The following is a 19,435-nucleotide window of genomic DNA, read 5'->3' on the forward strand; positions in this document are numbered from 1 at the left end:
GGTTTCTGGGGTTTTGTTTAGCTTCTATATTTGTTGCAATTTTTCAAACTGCAGGCTCAGAGGCCAGGAAGGCAGGCAGGGAACGTTGGTTTCCTCCGTCACTGAAGCAAGCAAGCCTCATGTTAGTTTCAAGGTGCCTGGCCGCCGGCTGCCATCTTGGCTGGCAGTTAATTTGCATATCTGGCTGATTAGCCAATGGGAAGGGTAGCTGTCGTACGCCAATTACCATGTTTCCCTATTATTAGATAAGCTAGATTGCTAGCTACTTCTGATGCCCAACCCTTATGTCTAGGTCACAGTTCCTGATGGGAAGTTCAGGCTACATAGTCTCCTGATACCTCAGTTGTGATTAGACTTTCAGTCTCTCCCAAAACCCAGTAGCAAGCCAGAAGTTGTTTCTGAAAAGCAGTAAGTACTCACTTAATTGTGTAGATAATTTTTTGGAAAGTCACTTTAAGTGAAATAACAAAGCAAACCAGTTTTACCGTAGGCTAATTGATATATACAAGAATTAAGTTTTTCTGCAATATTTTGAGGAGAAGATGTAAACAGTGGCTCCTGCCAGGAATCAGTTATTTCTTTTTTTCCTCATTAGCATTATAATGAAATGATGCTGAGTAAAATGACATTACTTGAGTGCCTGCTATAGTTATTTTAGAAGAGGGCATTAGGTCTGCACTGTCATTGACATGCTAGTACTTGTGAGCTCTAGAGCACATCCCTATTTGCCTATTTGCCATGAACACTAAAGTTATCATTGGATATGCTGGTCCTCAGCGATACAGTGACTTATACTGATTCTGAACTGTGGGAAGTTGTGTGGGCTACTCTGAAGATGGGATGCTCAATATGGGATGCTCAATATATGTTAGTTCCTAAATAAAGAAATAATCAAGTATTGTGTCTCTTTTTCTGGTGATGGTCCCTAATCAACTTGGAAGATTGATTCCTGTCATGCCCCAAATCATATAACTCCCAGAAACTTCACTGAGGGGGTAGGCCCTTGAATTTTTATGGTGTTTATCTCCTAAACACTAATTTGCCTATATTTTAACATGTTAAGCGCCATATCAGTTACCGGTGACTGACACTATACTTTCTGTTTGGACCTCATCAGTTTCTGGTTGCCAGCATATCGGTGAAATCGGATATCATGGGCTAAACGGAAAGGAAGACAAAACAGGCTTGGCGCTTAACGTGTTAATATACCATCTAAATACACTTATTTATTTTATAATGAATTTTTTATGTAATTTAAACCAGTAAAATATATTTTACAATTTACTATAACCAAAGGACAAAAGCAATATAATAAATCCAGGCTAAATTTAAATAGCTTTTGAAATGAATTTAGTTTTTTCCAGATTTGAGTTCACTTTGTAGTTGTCAACAATAAAATCTCAGTAAGCTCAAGAAAGCAAGGATTGCATTACATGTGATGTTTAAATAAAATTGAATGCATGTGTTTATTTATGCAGGACATAAGCTTTGATTGTCATCTCTTAATAAGACAGAGTCATTAAAACCAAAAAAGGTTGACTTGCCTTTCATTCAGATAACTGCTTTATTTGAAAGGGGCCAACGTGTTGGGTGACATGGAAGGAAACTTTCTTGGGGAGGCAGTTTTGGAAATGGATTCTACAGATAAGCAGGAATAGGTCGGCAAAAAAGGGAGGGAACCACCATTTCAGTAGAATTTCTCAAGCCCTGATGCATTAATTTATTTAGAAAACATTTATTGAGGTGCCTGCATGTGTCAGACATTCTGCTAGTTATTGGGGTTGGGAAAGGTTTTCACCTTTAAATAGCGTTGTCCATTTTCTAAAGACAGAATTTTTTTTGACAAAGTAATAAATTTATACTATTCAAAAGTCACAACAGGCCCTGGCCAGTTTTGCTCAGTGGATAGAGCGTTGGCCTATGGTCCCAGGTTCATTTCTGGTCAAGGGCACATCCCTGGGTTGTGGGCTCCATCCCTAGTGGAAGGTGTGCAGGAGACAGCTGGTCAATGGTTCTCTCTCATCATTGATGTTTTTCTCTCTCTTTCCCTCTCCCGTCCTCGCTGAAATCAATAAAAATATATTTTTTAAAAAAGTAAAAGCAGCCCTGACCGTTTTGACGGATTGGATAGAGCGTCGGCCTGCGGACTGAAGGGGCCCAAGTTCTATTCCAGTCAAGGGCACGTACCTTGGTTACGGGCACATCCCCAGTAGGGTGTGCAGGAGGCAGCTGATGGATGTTTCTGTCTGATCACTGTTTCTCACTCTCTGTCCCTCTCCCTTCCTCTCTGTAAAAAAATCAATAAAAATATTTTTTTAAAAAAAGTAAAAGAAGTATAACAAGTATCTTAAGAAGTATTATTCCCACTATATTGTCATCCACACCATTAAACTAATTTGCATAGATAACTAACCATTTTTATTAATATCTTTCGTATATCTTTCTAGTGTCTAATATATATTTGAACTAAAAACAGTACTTATACTTATTTTTCCTATTTTTGACCCAAAAAGAAATACTGCTTCGTAGTTTTAACTCGTTTATTTTGAAGTAGATGGGAAAAGTGCATGTTTATGAATTTCTGTGAGTTACTATAAATTGAACATTTGCCTAGTCACTACCAAGATCAAGAAATTAATATTGTCAGCATTGTAGAAGCTATGTTTTCTCAAATCAGCTCTCCTCCTCCCCAAAGATCACCCATCACTTTCCTAAATTTTAATCAGTCTTGCTTATCTGTAGAGTTTTAGCCTAAGGGCATGCAACCTAACATTTAGTTTGGTTTTGTTTACTTTCAATCTTAATATGAATGTAAACATGCAGTATTCTTTTATGTATGGCTTCTTTGGTCCAATACTATGTTTATGAGATACAGCTGTGTTGTTGAAGGTAGTTAATTTATTCTTATTGCTTAGCATTTTATTGTTTGTGTTGTTGAAGGCCATTATTAGTAAAGTAGCTGTGAACATTTTTGTACATTTGATCCACATGTGCATACATTTCTGTACAATATACATAGGCTATGTCTATATTCAGCTTTCATTGTCCATTTGTGAGTTGTGTTCAAAAGTGGATGTACCAATTTACACATCCACCAGCAGTGTATGAGAATTCCTGTTGTTTCACATCCTCACCAACATGTAGTAATGTCAGTCTTTTTAAAATATTTTTGATGGATTAATGTTAGTTATTCTGTTGAGAATATATATATCTCATACTTTTGATATGTACATTATTGATTGCTGATGAGTGAGTACATTTGCATAACCTCTTTTGTAAAGTGCTTCTTAAAATTTGCTCTCCATTTTTCTATTGCATTGTCTTTTGTTATTGAGAGGTAGTAATTCTTTGCATGTATTCTGAATAAGAATCCTTGATTGGTTATGTATGCTGCAAATATCTATTCCCCCCTCTGTGCCTATATTATTTATTCTCATGAACACAGGTTCTTAACTCATATGAGCTATTCTGTCTTTTCCTTTGTGTCATCTTTGCTTAAGAAATATTTCTGTACCTGAGGATATTTTCCTTAATTATTTTCTAGAACTTTTCTTGTTTTCCTTTCACATCTATATTTATAGTCTACTTAAAATTAAATTTTAAGCATGATATAATGTTGCATGGTTTTCCATATGGATTCCTGTATGTCCTTTTCTAACTTTCCTTCAATGCTACCATTTTTGTAAATCAAATATCTGTTGTAATGTACCCCACAAATCACAGAAGGACACCTCAAGAAGTCGAATTAAAGAGTCACATTTATTGCAATCCGGGACTATGAAGGGCCATTCCCCAAATCTCATAGTGATAAGATGGCCAAAACACCAGACTTATATAGGCAAAGATCACAAAGGTATTGATTACATCCCAGGGTTTGGAATGAGGAACCTGGTTCGAAAAAAAAGCAGTTTACAGAAGCAGAAGCAGCATGTTAATTATAGTTTTGGGGTCTCTGGATCACTGAATTGACAGAAACACATTATCTAGAGCCCTTGGTCTGGAATGAGGAACCTGGTCAGACTTAAGCATGTTATCTAAATTACAATTTTTGGGTCTCTGGAACACAGAGTCAACAGGGACATGTTAAATGGAGTCCTCTGACCTTGGGATAATTGTGCTGTCCTTCCCAGGTAAAGGAAAATGTGCTTTTTTTTAAAAAAAAATTTTAAATATATTTTATTGATTTTTTTACAGAGAGGAAGGGAGAGGGATAGAGAGTTAGAAACATCGATCAGTTGCCTCCTGCACACACCCTCCACCCCCCCACCCCCCCCTCACTGGGGATGTGCCCGCAACCAAGGTACATGCCCTTGACCGGAATCGAACCTGGAACCTTTCAATTCTCAGGCCGACGCTCTATCCACTGAGCCAAACCGGTTTAGGTTAAAACGTGCTTTCTAAGACCAGTATGACCACAACAAATGGGATTTCACATTACAGTCAATAGGGTATTCAATCGAATGGGATGATTTATATAATTCAGAAAATCAAAATAACCTTTCTATTGTTAAACAAAGCAAATAGGTACAGAAGCCAAACAGCAAGGTTAAAGTTAAACTATAATTTCTACCTGAGATGATTGCTACCGTACTTCATATCCATATATTTGTGTGCCTGTTCTGGGCTCCTAATCTATCCATTATATTTTGTCTATCCTTGAATACTACCCTGTAGATTTATAAGGTAAGGGAGGGAAAATTTCCTTCTACCCTTCTAGGTTCTTTGGCCAGTTTAATCAAAATAATGTAGATTAACAGGAGAAAAACAGATATAATTATATTCAAGGGCCCCACAAAAGACAGTTGAGGTGTACATGTTAACCTTAGTTAAGGAATGGGATAGGGGCCTGTGGCCTCAAAAGAGAAAAGAGGTATTCACAGGATAATAAAAACAGATGTTTAGTAATTAGATGTTTGTCCTAACATACAGATAGATTGTTCAGATAAAACATTTTATCTAGTTAATAGCTCTTGTTCTGGGGCAGGCACCCTATCTAAATTCTCTTGGATAATTAAGTAAGAGGTAATCTTGCTAAGTCTAGATTGCTTTCAACTCAAAATAATTCACATGCCAAAGTGATGCATTTTGGAAATTCATTCTGAAGAGTTGAAAAAATTTTGAAGTTCCATTTATCAGGGGTTTTTCCCTTTAATTTGCTGTGATTTTGTTGTTATATGTAAGAAATCTTTTATTAACCTAAGGTCACACAGAATTTTTTTCTGATTTCTTTTGAAAGTGTTATAGTGTCGATTGTAAGAACATCCAAAATCAGTAGAAAAATTTTATGACTTTATTTGAGCCAGAGGACACGCCTGGAAAGAAAATCTCAATAGTCTGAGAAAAATGCTTTTCAGAATGACAGTTTGCAGTTTCTTTTATACATTTGGAATTAAGGAGGGAATGAAGGACGATTACATGAATTGGGAGAAAGTAAGGCAGAAAAATCTCGATTGTATTACAGGATACTTAACCAAATTTTCTGCTCTCTTGAGAGTGTTTATACTTCTGAGGGGTCTGAAAAAAGCATTTCAAATTAACCTAATTGTAAAGAGCAATGGACATGGCTTGCTTGCTGCAGCAATCACCCCCTGTTGGAAACAGTGAGAAGAGAATATTGGCAATAATGGCAGGGGTTGCGGGAGACACAACACAGCACCAGGTGTTAGACCAATGGGGTCACACCAAACCTGGATTCAGCAACCTGAGCACTTGAGTTCTGGATAAAAAATAATTCAGAGCCAAGAAAGACTTAAACTGTAAGAAAACGTTTATTTATAAAATCACAGAGGTAGAAGAAGTATTTCATAGAAGAAATGGGCTTAGGAAACAAGTTATAGAAGCAAAGGAAGGGCCCTTCGAGCTTAGCAATCAGGAAGGTTAAGGTGAAGTGCCTGGGGGAGGGGGAAGAGGAAGGTGCAGGCATGCTCTCTGGAGGGAGAGCATGCTGGATCCTTTGTCCTAGGGTTTTAAGGGTGGGGATTTTAGGGGTGGTCCCAGGGGAATATCTCAATAGTATTTTCATCAGTTTTCCGGGTGTGTCCTTTCAGGGTAGGGGTCTCCACTGATTGATTAGTTGCCTCCAGGGCAGAAGGTCATTATTCAATGTAGCTGGTCCTGAGATGTGGCATTGTTTGTCTGGTTTAGCTGCTTTTCTAGGCCTGGAGCTGAAATACAACTGAGGCCTAGATGTTACCTCTAGGGAGGAAAGGTCATGGTGTCCAAACTGCTTGACCTAGGGGATATGCTAGGGGAGGAATGAGGTCCCACCCTACAATTGTCTCTTGTTAGGCACCCAGAACTTTCTGCCCTAGTGACCTTCTATATACCTGGCCCAAGGTCCTTTCTCTGCTTATGTCTGTCTAACTGCCTACCACAAACCTTTTTATAGGCCTGGGGAATGCCTACCCACCATGATCTGCCCAGTTAGGAATTTATGATCAAATCATCCTGTGAGGTTACTTTAACAACGCCTTTTTGGTCCACACTATTTAAGTCTGTTATTTTGAGCTAGGTTTTTTTTTTTTTTTTCACATGGTATGATATATAGATATAATTTTGTCTTTTTATCTATGCATAGTCAGTTGTTCGAACATCTGTTGACCTAATTTTAATTGACCATATATTTGTGGGTCTATTTCCCAAATCTTTACTTATTTTCATTATTTTTCTATCTGGTTGTGGAACCATATTGTCCTGATGACTATGGTTTTATAATGAATCACAGACTAAGGTAGTATGGGTCCTCCAACTTTTCCAAATTGTTTTGGTTATTATAGTTTCTTTGCACTTACATATAAATTTTGGAATCAGTTTTTTTGGAATTAGTCTATCAAATTGAGGAAATTTCCCTCTATTTCTTGTTTACTGGGAGTTTTATTATGAATGGATGTTCTGCTTTGTCAAATGCTTCTTCTGCATCTATTGATATGCAATTTTTCTTTTTAGTCTGTTGACGTGGTGAATTACATTTAATTGATTTTTGAATGTTGAACCAGCCTCTCATACCTGGGAAAATCCCACGTGGTTGTGTTGTATAATTCTTTTTATACATCCCTTCCATATCTGAATCTGGTTCTTAAGCTTGCTCTGTCTTTCAGCTGTGTATTTTGCCCTTTAGTATCCCTTTTAATTCTTTTCTTGATAGCAGGACATCAGGTACTAGGCAAAAGAAATTGCTGTAAATAGGCCTTTAGTAATGTGCTAGTAAGGTGTAGGGAGAGGGGAAGCATTTGATAGTCCTGTGATTAAGACTTAGTCATTTAGTGAGCCTTTGCCTCTGGACTGTGAACTTCACAGGTATATCTCAGTTTGGGTTTGGGTTTCTGTGGGTGTTTTTGCCTTTAGGTGAGACAGGATAGCTAGAGTGGCTGGCATTAGGTATTTCCCTCTCTCCATATGGAAGGCTAGAGCCAACTTGAAATGGGTATTTTCCTTTTTGCAGGGCTGTTAGTCTCTAATAGAATGGTTTCTCTTAATGGCAGACCTTGCTGTGGCATGTTTCAAAATAGTTCCTTTTCCCTTTCCTTTGCCAGGAACACAAGTGGCTTTTTCTCTTATTCACTGTGGGAACCTGATAGAAATCCATAGGGTAAAACTCAAGTAAGTTTGGAGGCCCCTTCAATGACCTGCATCTCACTGGAGTTTTGTTTTTTTAAATACATTTTTATTGATTACAGAGAGAGGGAGAGGGAGATAGAAACATTAATGACGAGAGAACCATTGATAGGCTGCCTCTTGCACGCCCCCTACTGGGGATTGAGCTTGCAATCCAATTATGACCGGAAGTCGAACCATGACCTCCTGGTTCATAAATTGACTCTCACCAGCCTAGGACTTTTAACTCTCGGAGTTGTGTACTCTGAGCTTCCAGCAGTTCATTAATTACAGTTTGATTTTCCCTATCTTGGCACTAGTTCTCTTGGAGATTATGCTCTAAATTGTGATTCTCTGTATTCATCTGTCATTTTCTCCAATTTGTAGACAGCATTTTTTGCCCTTATTACCTCACTTCTCTTACAGATCTAAGAAAGGTAATTGATTTTTCAGTTTGTTCAGCTTTTTACTTATTATTAGCACAGAGTGCAATTTCCAATATTTTTACCTGCCAGACTGAAAGTGGATGTCCAGAAATATTTAGAATCTATGGATTAATGTGGGGAGACTTGCAGTCTTAACAGCATTGCATTTTCCAATCTATGAACATGGATTGTTTCTATATACTAGTATAGTTATTTCTTCTTTAATTTCTCTCAGTAATATTTTTCATTTTTTAGTGTATACATCTTACATTTTTGTTAAACTATTCCCAAATATCATTTCCTTTTTGATGCCTTCTGAATGACATTGTTTTCTTAATTTTCTTTTAGGTATTGCTAATATAGAGAAATACATTTGGTTTTTATGTATTGATCTTATATCCTCTGATCTTGACATACTCTAAGTTCTAGTGGTTTAGTTTGTAAGTCCTTAGAGTTTTCAATATACAGGGTCAGTTGTCTTTGGTAAAGACTGCTTTATGTCTTTCTTTCCATATATATGCCTTTAATGTCTTTTCTTGCTTTATTATACTGGCTAGAACAGGGGTGGGCAAACTTTTTGACTCGAGGGCCACAATGGGTTCTTAAACTGGACCAGAGGGCCGTAACAAAAGCATGGTTGGCGTGTTTGTGTGAACTAATATAAATTCAAAGTAAACATCATTACATAAAAGGGTACAGTCTTTTTTTTTTAGTTTTATTCATTTCAAACGGGCCGGATCCGGACCGCGGGCCGTAGTTTGCCCACGGCTGGGCTAGAATCTGCAGTTCAATGTTGGTTTGAAGTATTGAGAGTAGACAGTTTTGCCTTATTCATGATGCATATGTTATCTCTAGATTAACTGTTTAATGTAACAAACATTTATTTTTAAAAATCATCAACAGAATTAAAATGGTACACTAAAAATAATTATTTATCAGAAGTGATGGAAATAGTGAAGGAACAGAGGAACAAAAAAGATGAGACAGTCACAAAATAAATAGGAAAATGGCAAACATAATGCAACCACATCAATAATTTTATTACAAATGCATGGTCTTGACAGTCCAGTCAAAAGATAGAGATAACCTCAGCAGGCGTGACTCAGTGGTTGCGCGTGGACCTATAAACCAGGAAGTCACAGTTCAATTCCTGGTCAGGGCATATGCCCAGGTTGTGGACTAACTCCCAGTATGGCGTATGCAGGAGACAGCCAGTCAGTGACTCTTTCATCATTGATGTTTTTATTTCTCCCTCTCCCTTCCTCTCAAAAATCAGTAAAAAATATTTTTTAAAAAAAGGTACGGGTGATCAGATTTTATGACAATCCAAGATTTAATTATATGCAGTCTACAGGAAATCCTTTACCTTTAAGACGTTGAAAGTAAAAGGATGGAAAGGGATATACTAGGTAAATTGTATTCATAAGAAAACTAGACTACTGTTGAAAACTTCTGGTGTTCTCTATTGCACCTTTCTCATTCTTCATTTTCTTTTGATTTCTGCTCATATTGGTGTATTTCTCCTTCAGACTCCTGGTAATTCTTATTGAGTTGCGTGTAATTCCCATTCAGATGTTTGAGCATCCTTATAACCATTACTCAGAATTCCTTCTCTGACAAATTACTTGCCTCTGTTTCATTTAGCTCCTTTTCTGGTGATTCCTCCTTTTCTTTCATTTGGGGGTTGTTTGTCTCCTCATTTTTGCTATTCCTTTGTATTTGTTTGTACGTATTAGATCAAAATGCTATGACACCCAGATTTTTTGGGTTGGTCTTATGTAATAGATATTTTGTGAGACCCAGTGGTGCAGTCTCTCAGATCTCCTGGGCTGGGTGTTTTAGGGAGGCCTCCTACTTGAGATATTTGGGTTCTTCTCTTATAGTTGGGTCTTCAATGTTATTTCCTGTTTTTGGATGGAGTCTCCTCTCAGGGTATCTGATTATGTGGCTTACTCCCTACCACATCATGCCAGCCATTGTGGAGGTGCTGACCAAACAGCACAAAATACAGTATAAGCTAAGACATGACACAGAAGAAACAGAACATGAATGTACACAAGACCCTTATAGCCCCAACAAAAGTAACATCAGAAAGAATATATGCACTCCTATGTCCATAGCAGCACAATTTATAATAGGTAAGATTTGGAAACAGCCTAAGTGCCCATCAGCAGATAAGTGGATAAAAAAAAACCAAGGTACATTTACACAATGGAATACTACACAGCAATAAAAAAGAAAGTACTCTTACCATTTGGAACAGCATGGATGGACCTGGAGAGTATTATGCTAAGTGAAATAAGCCAGTCAGAGAAAGATAAGTATCACATGATCTCACTTATATGTGGAATCTAGTGAACTAAATAAACTGATGAACAAAAATAGACCCAGAGACATAGAAGCATGAACAGACTTTTGAACCTCAGAGGGAAGGAAGGGAAGTGTGGATGGTAAGAGATCAGTCAATGTATGCATAACCCGTGGACACAGATAATGGGATGATGAGGGATTGTGGAACAGGAGCAGGCTGGAGAGGTTAAAGTTGTAAAACTTAAAACAATAAAGATTTTTTAAAAAGGGAAAACTAGAGTTGGTCATATATCAATCAAAATAAGAAATATTACTAGAGACTAGGGTCATAATCTTAGGAACACATGACAGTTTTATTGTATGTGCATTTCATAATACAAAATATGAGAAGCAAAAACTAACAATTGAAAGTCAGTAGAAATTCAGAGGTTCCAAAACTCTACTCTCAATACTTGATAGCACCATTAGGCTGAAAGTAAAGGTAAAGCTTAAAAAATACTATCAACCACTTTGATTTGATACATAATTTAAAATTTTTTTTATTGATTGCAGTGAGAAAGGGAGAAGGAGCGAGAGGGAGAAAAATCAATGACATGAGAGAATCATTGATTGGCTGCCCCCTGCACACCTCCTACATGTGCCCTTGACCAAAATCGAACGTAGGACCCTTCAATCCGCAGGCTGACACTTTATCCATTGAGTCAAACCAGCCAAGGCTGATTCATAATTTTTTGATACATAATTCTAGAACATATTCAGGTCAGAAAACAAGAATCACTAAATATAAAAGGATTGAAATCATCCAGAGGTTGTTCTCCAAGTAAGTATATTGGAATTAAATTATAAATCAATACTAGAATGAAATTTTGGAATTTAAGCAACACATTTGTGAATGACCCATAGGTCAAGGAGGAGTTGACAACAGAAATTAGAAAATGTTTTGAAATGAATGAATTTAAACACATATCAAACTATATGACTCAACTAAAGCATTTTAGAGGGAAATATATGAGAAAACAATAATGGTCTCAATTAGTCATCTTAAATTCCATCTTAATAAGAATAGTAAAGTAAGCTCAAAGCAAACAGAAGTAAATTAATAAAACACACCAGGAAAACACTAGAGAGAATCAATGAAGGGTTGGCTCTTTGAAAAGGCCAACAAAATGATAAATCTTGAGACTGATCATGTAAAAAAGAGAAGACACAAAGTATCAAAATCAGGCATGAAAGAGCATATTACTGTCCTAAAGAAATGAAAAGTATAGGTTATCCTTGAACTACTCGAGTTCAGGTAATGACCCTCCTTTTCAAGTTAAGTTGAAAAGGTATATAATAGCATACTGTTGACTGGAGGAAGCCTTACTCATAACATAAAACAGTCAACAAATATTTGCTGTTTTATGTGTTATATAGTATATTCCTACAATAAAGTAAGCTAGAGAATAAAAAATGTCATAAGAAAATGATAAGGAAGAGAAAATATATTTACAGTGAAAACAATCCGCTTATAAATGAACCTGTGCAGTTCAAAGGTCAACTGTGTTATTAAAGAATTTAATGAGCTATTTTATATTACCAGATGGGCAGATTTTACAAAGACATGCATTACTATAAATAGACTCAAAAAGTAATATAAACTTTGAATATACTTATAAAAGGTAAAGAAATTAATAAGTATATTCTCACAAAGAAAATTCTAGGCCCAGTTGGCTTTACTGCTAAATGTGTTTCAAACATTTGCGGAAGCATTATTACATATCCTGTGCAAACTCTTTTGGAAAATATAGGAAGAAAGGATCCTTTTAACTTATTTTGGGGGGCCAGTGTTACCCTGATACCAGTGCTAGACAACAACATGACAAGGAATGAAAACTACAAATTATCTCCTGTGAACATAAATGTAGAAATCATTAACAAAATAACAGCAAACCAGTAATATATTAAAAGTATTGGACACTGAACAAGTTGTGGTTATTCTAGAAATGCAAGGAAGTTTAACATCATAAATCAATTTATACAATATATTCTGCTAGTAAAATAATGGACAAAAACCACATGATCTTTTTCAGTAAACATAGAAAAAAATTTGATAAAATTTAAAACTTGTTCATGATGAAATATTTTAAACCTACTAAATTTACAGAAGGAAACTTGCTATCATGAAGGGCACGTACAAAAATTTTATTGCTGTGAGAATTTTGTAATTGCCATTTTTTATTTATGTCATTCATTTCTAATACTTTGGTTTATGGTGTTATAGTAACACACAAAGTATCAAAATACTTTTCTGTTTTGCTATCTGTTTTTTTTCATCACTATTTACAGAAAGTACTATCTTTCCCCCCATTGAATTACCTTGATACTTTCGTCAAAAATTAATTGAACATGTATGTGTGGGTCTGATTTTGTACTGTCCTTTTTCATTGATCTATAAGTTGCTCTGATGCTATACTATCTGGAGTATTCCAGCTTTACATTATGTCTTGATATTTCATAACATAAATATTCCAGTTTTGTTCTTGTTTTCCAAAATTGTTTTAACTGTTTTAGGTTTACATTTTTATGTAAATTTTGGAGTTTTGTCATTTCCCTAAGGCAACTTTTTTATTGCATTTAATATGTACAGCAACCCATAAATAGGATATATTTCATTTTATGTGATCATCTTTAATTTCTCTCTGCAGCATTTTGTAGTTTTTTAGTTTGTAGTTTTTTAGGGGTCTTGTGTATATTTTGATAAATTTATGTCTTATATATTGTGTGTTCTTACTGTTTTTTAAATGAAATTAAAAGATTTTTTCCTAATTTCATTGTTGCTAATATACAGTAAAAATAATCAATTTTTAGATATTGAACTTATATCCTTTAATCTTGTTAAAGTCACTTATTTCTTTTTTTTTTCTTTTTGGTGGCCCCTATGGGGAACGAACCCGCGTAAAATCACTTATTTCTGATGGCCTTTTTAAAAAATAGAATTCATTGGATTTATTTAATATATAATGAAGTCCTCCACAGTTGAAGCATTTATCCTTTCTTATATAAACTATTATTGCAAGATGCTCAAACTAATAGATGAGAAATTGAGAATAAACTTTATATTAGGTTTATCTAGGTAATACTATCTGAAGCTATATACCAGTTTTAACACTAGAAAGACTGAAATTTAGTATATACCTATATTGCCCAAAAGCAGTCAAAATGATTGCATTGTGAAAGAATAACTAATGTGTAAAGAAATTTGTTTAAAATTAATTTTTAATATTTTTTATATTATTTACAGTTATATAACAAGTTATTCGACATTTCTTTCATGAATTTAGGGCACAAAAGAAATAAAATAAACAACTTATTAGAACAAGTATCACTGCATAAAGATTCGAATAACAAGTACTAGTTTACCTTATTGAGCAACTGCAACTTATCAAGTATCGACAATTTATCATGTACTTGTATGTTATCATGTGACGGTAATCGAAAAAAAATGAAAACTGTTATTTCAATACAGAGCCGAACTGGTCATATAAGAAATTTACTCAATTCAATAATAAGAGTCATTTGATTATTTTGTCGCGAGTGACATACTAGTGAAAAAGTTATCAGTTGTGACATTTCTTTCACAGCCTATATATGGCTGGACAAGTTTCAGAACAACGTGTTCACTGAGAAGCATTGACGATGGTTGTTGTTCATCTTTCCCCAAATAAGGAAAACCATTCAAAACATATTTGCTACTAACATCTGATGCAAGCCAGAATTTGATGCCAACTTTGTTGGGTTTATTAGGCATATACTGTGTAAACCTGCACCTGGCTTTTGACGGAAATAATTGCTCGTCAGCTGTTACATTTTGCCCTGGTTGATAGCAAGCTTGACTATTTTCAATGAACTTGTCCCATATTTCTGAAACCAAGGCAAACTTATTTGTTTGTAGGTGCCTACTTCTTTCGGTTCTTTTATCAAAACGAATAAATCGTAGGATTTGCTTGAACTTTGCTCTGGCCATAGTTTTTCTAAAAAATTCGGGACCCTACTTTGCTGACGATAAATAACTGAGTTTTAAATTTTTTGCCTCGTAGGCTCCACGAGCATATAAAATCCCAATAAATGCATGTATTTCCGGTAATGTTGTTGTCCAATCGTTCCTCAAAATTCGGCGGCCTTCTTCTTCTATGCACTTTTTTAAAAATTTCCCCCCCAAGCAGTCAAAATGACTGCTTTCGGGCAATATAGGGGTATAACATATATATATACCGGAAATGAAGGAGGGGGAGGTAACTACAATTATTAATAAATGCATTTATATGTTGTATGAAAAGTCACAAAATTCTAAGAAATTCTGTCATTATATACATCATTGTTTTTCTAATTGAAATTAAAAAGCAGTCAAAATGACTTCCTTGGGCAATCTAGTGTTAACAGTGTTAAAAAGAAAAGGGCAACCAGACATTATGTAATGTATATGTGATGTGATAAACATTCCCCTGGGTCTTTTTTTTTTTAATATGTTTTTATTGATTTTAGAGAGAGGAAGGGGGGGTAGAGAGAGGGAGAGAGAAACATCAATGATAAGAATCATCGATCAGCTCCCTCCTGCATGCCCCCTACTGGGGGTTGTGCCCACAACCCTGGGCATGTGCCTTGACTGGGAATTGAACCATGACCTCCTCCTGGTTTAAAGGTCCACCCTCAACCACTGAGCCACGCTAGCTGGCTCATCTTGATTTTTATTAGAATTTTGTTATTAACTAATATTTGTATATAACCTTATACTTGGTAGAGAATTGACATGCATGCTATCACTGCTTTCATTCAGGACCTATTTCCATTCCATCAATAAAATTGTATAGATTTTTTTTATAAGTGACTTATATATTTCTTTATTTGATATTATATTTTGTTTGCATTATTAATAGAGGGCTTTCAAATATTTGTTTTTTAGAATAAATTACATATATAGTATAATTGCCCATGGTACTTAATTTTTATATATATAATATTTTAGATTGCCTTTTGTAATTTTATAAGTGCACTCTGCATCATATGTTCACCTATTGTATCATATAATTATCAAATATTTTTTCTGTTCCTTACCTTTTAAAGTATTTAGTTTACTTTTTAAAATTAAAACATCAATTTTTTTCTATATAAATGCTTTCTTTTTTATTTCATTAGAAATATCCTCCCAGATGAAGAATATAAAAATATAGTTTCTTTTAGAACTAATCCAATTTTAGTTTTTTCCAAAGAGCTAGTCAGTGGCTCCAACACTATTTTTAAATGAATCACCTCTGTTTTTTACTGCATTTCTTTATATAGTCTAATGTGAATATTTTCAAAGCTATTTATAGTTGTTATCTAAAACTGCTCCCAAAATAATAATTTACTTTTATAAAATACTAGAGGCCTGGTGCACGAATTCGTACACAGGTGGGGTCCAGCCAGCCGGAAGGGGGATGGGGGCGTGGGAAGTTGGCTGGCTGGCTCCACCCCCTGGTTGAACTCTGGTAAAGGGGACAATTTGCATATTACCCTTTTATTATATAGGATTCCATAATTGTGGATTTAGTCTATATTAGGTGTGTTTTTACTTTTATTCAGCACATATTGATAAATGTTTAAAAATTGAGATTAGGCAGGGAGGGGTGTTCTATAATCAGTTTTAGAGATTAAAGGCAGAAATTTTAAAGAATTTTCACACTGAACTGTATTGAGGTCAGTTATCTCTTGATTTTAAGAAAATTTTATTAATAAAAGTGATAGGATCAGAATTTCTTGATTAGCATTCAAGGGGTGGGGAGGTTTGGTTGTTTGTTTTCCTATATTGATATATTTTATTTGTAACCTTTGCTAAAGAAATTGTCTTTCTGTTTTTATAGTTTTGGTAAGCAGTTTGGAGGAAAAAGAGGATGTGATTGTCTTGTATTAGAGCCTTCAGAAATGATTGTGGTAAGAACTTTAAAGAATGCTGAATTGTTTTTTGATGTGCTTTAGTTTCAACTTTAAATGTAGTAGGCTTTTAAATACTCAAGGAGGTTCCATTACTATGACTTTTTAAATATTTTATTAAGTAGCATCAGAACCGTCTACCAAGTTTGATACATTTTTATCTACTTAAATTTTTTTTTGATCCTTGAGAGAATTTGAAATATGATACAATTCTATATAACAGATTCCAAATTTGGTAATTTCTTTTACCACTTCTACCAGAAATTTTAAATAAATGCTTTAAAAAGTGACCTTTAGATTTCAAGTATTTTCTCTTTCTTCTTCAATATACTTAATCTTTGAATATCTATGTCTGTGCCCTTAACTTGTAGGAAAGAGAAAGAAATGAAAGACAATTCTATTTAAGTAAAAAATGGTTTAGATCTTAATATTTTTACTTTAAAAGTGTACTTAAAGAATAGTTCTTTACTTTTTTCTAAGAAAGCTGGGTAGTTGATGTAACTTGAGAAAACACCGACGTTCTTTTTTTTTTTTAAGCATTAGAAAAATCCAGAACACAGCTCCCTTTTACCTTGTTCTGAGATGACCTTACTAGAAAATAGCTTATACTGAATGGGCTCATTGTCCTATTTGCATCTCATGTAGATGATCATGTCATTTGATTTGATTTAAATTGTTGAGAAGTGAGGTTGAATTCTTAATGAAGCATTTTAATGCCAGGGCACTAAAAAAACTAAACCATTTTTCTATTTTATAGGGTTGTAGTCAGATTGACATGTTCTAGTAGTTTCTGTTTTCTCTTCCCCAAACTGCATCATCTACATTATCAAGAGTTCAGTGTCCTATATTTTATTTATTTATTTATTATTATTATTTTTTTTTTATTGATCTCAGAGAGGGTAGGAGAGATAGCAACATCAGTGATGAGAGAGAATCATTTATCAGCTGCCTCCTGCACACCCCACACTGGGGATTGAGCCTGCAACCCAGGCATGTGCCCTGACCAGGAATCGAACCCTGACATCCTGGTTCATAGGTTGACACTCAACCACTAAGCAATGCCAGCCGGGCCAGTGTCCTATGTATAATAATAAAAGCATAATATGCTAATTAGACCAGATAGCTGAACAACCTTCCAACGTCCTTCCGGACGACCTTCTGGACAAAGCCGTGGCTGCGAGGGCCAAGGCAAGCCACCGGGGCTGTGAGGGCTGAACCCCTTGCACGAATTTCGTGTATTGGGCCTCTAGTATTTTATAACATCAACAGAATCTTAAGATCTTAAAAGGCAAAGATTATGTCTTATTTTGTACTGGAGGCCTGGTGCATGAAATTTGTGCACGGGTATGGTCGCTAGGTCTGGCCTGCAATCAGGGCCATCTTCCCCAGCTGCCCACAGTTGGCCCCGCCCCCCGCCACCACCCACCAGTTCCCCGTTTGCTATCTGGTGATTGGTGCCTGATGGCCGGGGGAAGAGACAGAGAGGTAAACTGTACCGGCTCACTTGCCAGCCTCGCCCCCACTGTTGGGTGGCCATCAGGCAATCAGAGCCTGCCAGCTGAGGAAAGGGACCAAGAGGTGGTCAGTGCACCTCATAGTAACTGGTCCAGTAGTCATTCTGGTCGTTCTGCCATTAGGGTCAATTTGCTCATTACCCTTTTATTTATTATATAGGATAGTACTGCCTGCATAATAAGTATTCAGTGAATTGTGCTTGAATTCAAGTTTGTTCACGGCTTGGACTATGTATTTTATGTTTATTTTCTTTTAAGTGTTATAGATGGCATATTATAGCCTCAGAACTACCTTTTAAAAATAAATATATTGAGGAACATGGCAAGAAAACTACCTCAGGCACTTCTTGTTTTCTCATTTGTTTATCAGTTGTTGTACTTCCTCTCCCCCCCACCCCCATACTTTATGGGGTAAGAGTAGTGCTTTTACTGCAGTGTTTACATTGTTGTGGTACAATATAATTAACATAAAATTTATCAAGCTTAACCATTTTTAAGTGTACACTTCATTGTAATTATTAGTTTTCTTTTGAAATTAAAGGGAAAACTTATACTTTCCCCATCCCAAATTTGGAGTTAGCCTTTTCTCTAAGGAGAGAAACTGAGATGTGGCTGCCAGTTGTTTTCATTGCTCTATGTGATTAATTGCTATTAGGGCTTCTCAGGGACAAGAGCTAGAAAATGTCTGAGTGTATGTATACACTACATATATGTGCGTGTACATATGTCTATATTTGTTTTTTAATCTATAGATCTGTTTAAAACCCAGAGTTTATTTTGTTTTTTCCTTATTTAAATCTTCTTTCTCTGTCAGTGAGAAACTTGTTTTTCAGTATATTTACTTACACATAAGGCAGTTTACGAATAGCTTGTTCAGCCCTGGTTGGTGTTGTTTAGTGGGTAGAGCATTGGCCCATGCACCAAAGGGTCTCAGGTTCGATTTCTGGTGTAGGGCACATAGCTGGGTTGCAGGTTTGATCCCTGGCTCCAGTCAGGACATGTGAGGAAGGCAACCAATAGATGTGCCTCTCACATCAACATTTCTCTCTCCCTCCTCCCTCCCTCCCTCCCTTCTACTCTCTCAATGGAAAAAAATATCCTCGGGTGAGGATTAAAAAAAAAAAAGACTTGCTTGCCTGCAACATTGTAGAAAGCACTATTAGCTAGAGTATTAACATACACGTCTAATCTTCTAATCTAATAAAAGAGAAACATGCAAATTGACCATACCTTCACTACGCCCTAAGCCATGCCCACAATCATAGCAACTATATGCAAATTAACCCAACCAAGATGGCAGCCACAGAGCTGGAGCAAGCTAGAGGCTTGGTTGCCCCAGCAATGGAGGAAGCCAAGCTTCCCGCCTGCCCTGGCGGGTGGTGGCCTCCGCTAAAGGCAACAAAATTTCAATTGTAGAAGATAAATAAATCCCAGATACCTGCTTCCAGCCAGGCTCCACTGGGAGGTTGGGTGGCTGGGGGCCATGGCCAGCCTGTAAACAGCCCTCAGCCACTCACCCAGGCTGGCCAGGCACCCCAGTAGGACGCCCACCCTGATCTGGGACACCCTACAGGGCAAACCAGCCAGCCCCCACCCATGCACCAGGCCTCTATCCTATATAATAAAAGGGTAATATGCAAACTG

The 19,435-nt window shown here is 36.1% G+C and overlaps 1 protein-coding gene across 7 annotated transcripts in view; it reads left to right on the top strand.

The window, feature by feature from the left end:
- The window catches only part of RAPGEF6 (Rap guanine nucleotide exchange factor 6), a 184,576-nt gene that overhangs the window by 30,128 nt on the left and 135,013 nt on the right, over positions 1-19,435 (top strand). For 6 of the 7 annotated variants that reach the window (XM_015560937.1, XM_006759164.2, XM_006759163.2 and 3 more), the window contains exon 5: positions 16,208-16,277. The exons of the other annotated variant lie outside the window; for it this stretch is intronic. In XM_015560937.1, coding sequence (XP_015416423.1) covers positions 16,208-16,277 — 70 coding nt within the window. The remainder of the gene's footprint in view (positions 1-16,207; positions 16,278-19,435) is intronic. 7 annotated transcript variants of the gene reach the window in all.

The sequence above is a fragment of the Myotis davidii genome, unplaced genomic scaffold (assembly GCF_000327345.1).
Source record: "Myotis davidii unplaced genomic scaffold, ASM32734v1 scaffold456, whole genome shotgun sequence".
NCBI lineage: Eukaryota > Metazoa > Chordata > Mammalia > Chiroptera > Vespertilionidae > Myotis > Myotis davidii.